This window comes from Chelonus insularis, unplaced genomic scaffold (genome assembly GCF_013357705.1).
Source record: "Chelonus insularis isolate UGA/USDA-ARS -01 unplaced genomic scaffold, ASM1335770v1 contig_124_pilon, whole genome shotgun sequence".
Lineage (NCBI taxonomy): Eukaryota > Metazoa > Arthropoda > Insecta > Hymenoptera > Braconidae > Chelonus > Chelonus insularis.
Genome location: NW_023276365.1, coordinates 454424 through 461313, shown reverse-complemented (window position 1 = coordinate 461313; position 6890 = coordinate 454424). Strand labels below are relative to the sequence as shown.

The window sequence follows — 6890 nt, the reverse complement described above, 5'->3', positions numbered from 1 at the left end:
TAACATGAAACTTGATTTTCTTATATAATTATCCAGTGGCTTTACTGTTATTGAACTCCATTTTATCAACAAAAGATGGCTCATTATGATATTGCATTCACATTTTTCAAGCAATTTGCCATTTTTATCACTCAATTATGTTCTATCCTTTATTCTTCAATTAACACGACAGCTTTAATTAAATCCAGAACTGTTAAATTTCAACAGCTGATAAGAATTACGTTTTACCATTTAATTTAAATTCTACACGCTTTATACTATTGTCAGGTATTTATGTCCATTATCACTATTAATGTCATATGGTAAAATGATTGTTAACGGCGCGTTAGGTAAAACGACATATGAAGTCTGAATCATAAAAATTGTGTTTTCGAATTGGATTAATTATCGAAATGACTTGAATGTTTTCTTATCACCTTCCATACTACGGATAAAGTAACGAGATTCTGCTTTTTATGTTTGCGATACCTTCATAAGGCGACGAATAAATCTAAGATTGACATTTCAAGTTGAAAACATTTACGTCAACAATGGATCTGATCATTTTTCTAGTTGTTCTTATTATTTCCCAGGTATAAATAATTGTTTTTTTCTATCTATTAACTTAAGACCAAATTATTATATACTTTGAACTTCATTCGACATTTTAATTCAAATATTTTTTTAAATCATTAGTGTGTAGCTTATCGTGGAGGTTGTGATTCTGATGATTATTATCAAGACCGTCATCGAGGGATAAGACGGCATTACCAACAATCTGAACTATCTCCTGAAGAACTGCTTCTTCATTCTGCTTCTCTGGGGTCAGAAGATGCCCTTGATGCTGAAGATAGTTCAGTTATTCAGGAATCAAGTGAGTCCAATGAAGCACCTCTGGTAGTACTACCAACAAAAACTCCTCGATTAAGTAAAACAAGGTACTCGAAATGGATGTCCCACTACTTACCGAAGAATCTGCAAAACCTAGGCTACAAGGTAATAGGTAAAAAAGCTGGCAGGTATGGAAAATTAATTCTTTTAGCTCCAAAAGCAAGCAATCATTTTGTGAATAAAGACGATTCAGTAATTACTGTTAATGGTAATGAAATAGGCTATCCTGAATTATTGTCAGAAACAGATGATTATAACTCATTAGATTTAGGAGGGTCTAATGGTGTTAAAGAGTTGAGTTTGAATAGGAGAGGGTTTATAATTGCAAATAATCCTAGTGAATATCATACTGCACGATCAATTCACCACAGAAGGAATTTATATGGTGGTCATTCTCTTGATTCAGTATTTAAAGCAAGAAGAACTCTGTCAAGATCTAGAAGTCATGTTAATGAAGATCTCCTTGAGTCTGATCATTTAAGCTCTGGTCCTACAGTAATAGTGAGTGCTAGATCTGACACTGATGATGAATCAGATAATGAAAATCAGAATACCAATGTAAACACAAATGCAAATATCAACGAATTACCTAGTGACTTTATTCTCCCGGCAAGAAGAAATGCATTAAATGCTGAAGCAGAAGATGAAGAAGTTAGTGACATTGTGTCTAATGATAATGACTTGAGTCAAACAAAGAGAACTGGTCCAACAATAATTGTCGCAGCTCGTCGAAAATTAGAAGAAGCTAAAAATCAAAATGTAAATGTCAACACTAATGTGAATGCTGAAAATGCTAGTCCTACTGTAATAGTAGGTGCTAGACGAAATATACAAGATGTTGAAGGACAAATGACGACCAATGATATCGACGATATTGCTGAAGATGAAGCAACTTCAACAATTGGGAAATTATTTAATAGCCAACCAGATGAAAATTTAAACAAAAATGTCAATGTAAATACCAATGTTAATGCTAATGGCGAAGGTAGTCCAAATGTAATCATTAGCGCAAGAAGGAGTGCACATAAAACTGAAGCAAGATATGGTTCAAGAAGAACTGGTGATGATAATGAAGTAATTGGTGCAAAACAAAATAATAACAACAATATAAATGTAAATACGAATGTAAATTCTGAGAATGGAGAAGGTGGCCCAGAAATACTAATTGCTGGAAGAAGGAACGCATTTAAAGCTGATGCAAGATATGGAGCTAGAAGCAATGTTGGCCGCAGTCATGAATTAAACGCTGCACGGAGAAATAATAATAAGAATGTCAATGTTAATACCAACGTGAATACAGATGGTGAAGGTAATCCAGAAGTGATAGTTGCTGCTAGAAAACGTAACCTTAAAGGTGAAGCAGGATATGGTGCTAGAAGCCAAGGTGGAAGAAGTAGTAGTGCTAGTAATAATGGTATCTTCAGTCTGAGAGGAGATCTTAACGCTCCTGATATTTTTGGTAGAAGAAATAATAATGGAAATACAAACACAAATTCAAATGTTAATGTTAATGTGAATGCTGAAGATGTTGGAGGTCCTTCATCTCTATTAGGTGCTGCCAGAAGACGACTATCAGCTCTAAGTGAAGAAAATAATTTACAAAGAATCTTAGGATTCCCACGACCAGGTCGTCGTTCTCAACATCGTGCTCCTAAAAATGAAAATCGTAATGTTAATATAAATGTGAATCGACTTGAAAGTGATGAAGCTTAAAAAGATAATTGAATATTGAAAATGTATTAATGTCATATATTTTTTATCACGTTAAATGTCTACTATTAAATATAATAAAAATAATAAATACTGATTTATTTGGATGTATTACTTTCATCAATATCAGGTAATAATTAACAGTTCATGTAATTTTTTCATATCAGTATCAATGAATCAATTTAATTATTTAAAATTACATTTATTTATAATTAAATTAAATCAAAGATCGTTGGATAAATTTATATGTTTTTTGTTAATTTTAAAATTTGTAGAAATAATGGAATTTAATTATGAAAGTTATATTTATTGTAAAATCGTTTTAAATATAAAGCTATATTAAATAGGTTGAATAAATGATTACATTTCAATAATCATTATATTTGATATTTATTTATTATTATATCAATACAACTCATTCAGAAATAAATCATGCAATTCCATTCAAATAATACCTGGAGATTGATTTTTAAATTCTTTCATTAATGTCTGAATTTTAAAGCTGATACTGCTTTCATAGTTATACTAAATACAAATCTTTTTTACATTCTTGGCAATCCCAATAGTCCTTTTCCAAGAAGTGATGGGTGATGCATACCCATATCATGATTGATATTAATATTAGTATTAGCATTTTCATTTTCATTCAATTGAGTTTGTTGTGGAGCAATCACTGGTATTGGTGACGGAGCACTGAAGGTTGTTGGAGCATACGGTACGGCTGATGCAGATCCATATGCTAGAGCACCGACATCACTAAATCCTGGACTCAACGGTGGACTGTAACTAATGGGTGATATGCCTCCTTGCATACCACCTACACCAAATGCAGATGTCATTCCTCCACTAGGATAAATTGGCATACTAGCCCCGAAACCTTGCGGATAAGAGGAATAGGGCGCAACAGAACCCATTGAAGGGTCCACAAGAGGATTGTATGTTAGTCCGGGTCGATATCCGTAGCCTGGTACTAAAGGCAGAGGTCTATAGTTTAATGAAATGAATCAAACTTTTGCACAATGAAGCCTTTTGAGCTCTAGGTAGATTACCATTGCCATAGGCTGTACCAACACCATAAGCACTTGCTCCAGGTGTGTAACTTGGTGAATAACTTCCAGCCCATCCCATACCAACTGCTTCTGTTCCACCATATCCTGAGGGTCCTCTGCTACCTGCTAGAGCAGCTCCCATTGCACCACTACCTAAATACTGACCAGTACATCTCGTGGCCAGCTTGAAATAAAATTATTATGAGTATTATCACCGTAAAATGATGCTGTTCTTTTGATAGTGCAAAGTTTATTGAGTATTAAAACAAATATTACCTGGCTTAGTGTCGACAAAATGAGAACAATTACTGTAGGTACTTTCATATTGTTTTATGAATCACAGCCAAAAGCTGAAGTAACTACGTTTCTTGCTGCAATGAGTTTTTATATCTCAGCGAGCTGTTTTTTATTATTAATAACTAATCAGTTAACTCATGAACTAAAACTTTAGCCATTGAAAAATTTTCCAAGTGTTTTAAAAGTTTTTAATTTATCAATTTAAGTTTTGCAAATAATAAGTTTTCTTGTTAGCTACAGTGAAGTAGTTAATGATAACAGCTCAGTGTTACGTTAATTGAAAAATAACTCACATTATAATTAAAAGCTAATAAAAAAATATTTTCGAAAAATATTTAGCTATTATTCATCAGTAAATTTTATGCCTGGAATATCAAACAATTTAATGGAAAAAAATTTATATTTAATAAAAAAAATCATTTTTAGTATCTAGATCTTTTTTATGAAATATTCATAAAATATTTTTATGAATTTTATCGTGATATCGAGAATGTAATGGCAGTTATCCAATCGTTATTGCAATATCTTAAAACACAAACAAATAAAATTTACATGCTGAAATGAGCTTCAACAGACGTTTTACAAGCTTAATAAAATAAATAAAATTGACTGATCAATATAATAATGTCTATAAGTAACGACATGTAGAAAAAACAAAATTGCTTGCAGTCTCTGAGAATTCCATTCTGTAGAATAACTAATCCGTGAACATCGGTATTATATCGTGTATTATCCCCCATTCAATATTTCTTTAACATCTCTTTTTATGATTCGTCATGCTGACTCGACCTCTATCATCAATTTTCCTTATCCTTACCGAGATATAGAAGCTTAAAACGTGGCTTCAAATAGCACTGTTATATATATATAATAATTCTTGAAATCTTTATTTATGCAATCGATTTCTCAAGAAGATATACCCATTAATATTAAAACTAATATTAATATAATATATAATGTAATAGATAGAGATTCAGATAAATATTATGTGATTTTTATTTTGGAGATTCACAAAGTCAAGAGTTCTTTTCAATGCTCAACCTCAAATGTTTTCAAGCAAAAGTTACAAGAGAATAGGTTGGCATAAAATTGCTGAAACTACCTTCAATTCCTGTATTTGCTTTAGTCTTTACCGCACATTTCCACTTGACTTCCATTTTCATTTGTATTGTAGCTTTCGTTTTAGTTTCCTACCTTTTCAGTGTTTTTGTCTTCATATTCCAGGTAAAGTGAGTAAACAAAAGAGGTTGTTGTGATTATTAATTCATCAAAGAACATTTATGATGGTCATTTTATCATACCAATTATAAATAATTTACTTAATTCAATTTTTTCTCAAAACTTCATTCATCATTTAAATAACCACTTACTTGGAAATAAAAAGTACTTTTTTTTATTCAAATATTAAAGACACTCCATTTTTTTAGATTCTAATTCTAAAAATAAATCAAACTGATTATTCTAAACTTGATTATAATCTTTCATTGACTTTCCTTCATTAAAATATGAGTACATCTCACTGACTTATGATTAAAAATAGCATTCTGCTGAGTAATTGATGCTTCTACTGTTGAATGATATCAAATAAAATAAGATTAGTGACTATTTATTCAAAAAGTCACAATGTAAAATTGATTTACCATCTGACATTTGACATTAGTCGAATGCATGGATTCGTAGAAATTGATGGATTATATAAATTTAGAATCGATACAAGTTTAGAATGAAGAAACTCAATATTCTGTCGTATTTTGAGGGTAAATACGTAAACGGTAAATATCAAGGAAGATTCAAACTTGATCTTTAACTTTTTATATTGATAGCATCTCTATTGAATCTCTTTGGGTGCATCAGAAAGTTATTCAGATACACCTTGGTGCTATCAATTTAGTTGTATCACTATCTGTACATTACTGATGTTAGGAAGCTATTAAAACTTCTAATGAGATTCTTTTGCATGCAAATATTTTATTTACTCGAATATTTAATTATTCATCAACGATTTTTTTTTTTATAAAAATCAACAGATAGAAAAAATTTATCAATTAAAAAAAAAACAAATATTGTATTATTCGTTTTATAAATTAGGTTGAATAAATAATATTCAATTACTAATAAAGAAAAATACTGTTTAAATATTTAAAAAAAATATTGATATATAAAACACGATGCATTAGATTTGAGTGTTAATATTCAACCCCCATAGAATAACTGAAACCTTTATTTGAATATTTTGATAACAATTATCATTGAAGGTCTTGAAAGTTAGCATATTGACATAAATGCACATCGTTAACGTCTCTTACAAATAGTTATTACTGTAGAATAATTTTGTTTTAAATAAATATGTATGTAGCAAGTTTCAAATGAATGTTTGTGTTATTAGATACATTAAAGGGTATTATCTGAGTTCATGTACTCATATAACAAACGTTAATTTCAAGATGTTTTGCACTCTATTCTACTTCATCCTAGTATGATGATAATTTTCTGGAGAATTAAGATCTACCTTAGACATATGTGAGATCTTCAACATCATTTCTATTTCTTAGTTTATTTTGAATATTATGTTAAGCATAAGATAATTAACATAATTTTTAAAACTACATTTTTTTATTAATTAACACTAATTTGAATAAATGGTTGAATAATTTTATTCAAAAACCTTTTAAAGTCATGTTTGAGAAGTAGAACGAGAGTTAGCTTCATGTAATTGATGTTAATTTATTATGTAGCATATGTATAATATTCCCTTTTGTTTATATTCCTTTGTCAAATTCAAATTAATAACAGTAAAGCTTTAGTCAACATTTTTGAATTGTATACATAACTTGAAATAGGTAAACTTACTTGAGACCTTTAACTATTAACTTGTTACAAACTGCACAAAATTATCTAGTTCATATTCGGTAAACGACTAAAGTTTCATGCTCGGTTTACTCTCTTTAAGAAAAAGAAGTTTCG

The 6890-nt window shown here is 30.1% G+C and overlaps 2 protein-coding genes across 2 annotated transcripts; one reads left to right on the top strand and one right to left on the bottom strand.

The window, feature by feature from the left end:
* Positions 1 to 437: 437 nt before the first annotated feature.
* LOC118067115 (general transcriptional corepressor trfA-like) lies at positions 438 to 2677 on the top strand. The gene is made up of 2 exons (XM_035083690.1): positions 438 to 572; positions 676 to 2677. Exons 1-2 carry the CDS (start codon positions 531 to 533, stop codon positions 2581 to 2583), a joined length of 1950 nt encoding a protein of 649 aa, XP_034939581.1. The 5' UTR covers positions 438 to 530; the 3' UTR covers positions 2584 to 2677.
* A 290-nt stretch (positions 2678 to 2967) lies between these two features.
* Positions 2968 to 4030, bottom strand: LOC118067123 (myelin-associated neurite-outgrowth inhibitor-like). Its single transcript, XM_035083704.1, has 3 exons — positions 3906 to 4030; positions 3630 to 3813; positions 2968 to 3550 (listed from the first exon to the last, which is right to left on the bottom strand). Exons 1-3 carry the CDS (start codon positions 3951 to 3953, stop codon positions 3123 to 3125), a joined length of 660 nt encoding a protein of 219 aa, XP_034939595.1. The 5' UTR covers positions 3954 to 4030; the 3' UTR covers positions 2968 to 3122.
* Between the last annotated feature and the right edge of the window lie 2860 nt (positions 4031 to 6890).

Excerpts from the sequence above, each read along its gene's own strand:
- LOC118067115 (XM_035083690.1), top strand. The coding sequence starts at position 531 with ATGGATCTGATCATTTTTCTAGTTGTTCTTATTATTTCCCAG. Across the intron at positions 573-675 it reads TTGTTCTTATTATTTCCCAG|TGTGTAGCTTATCGTGGAGG; the intron begins GTATAAATAATT and ends TTAAATCATTAG.
- LOC118067123 (XM_035083704.1), bottom strand. The coding sequence starts at position 3,953 with ATGAAAGTACCTACAGTAATTGTTCTCATTTTGTCGACACTAAGCCAG. Across the intron at positions 3,814-3,905 it reads TTTTGTCGACACTAAGCCAG|CTGGCCACGAGATGTACTGG; the intron begins GTAATATTTGTT and ends TTTTATTTCAAG. Across the intron at positions 3,551-3,629 it reads TGGTACAGCCTATGGCAATG|TACCAGGCTACGGATATCGA; the intron begins GTAATCTACCTA and ends CTCTGCCTTTAG.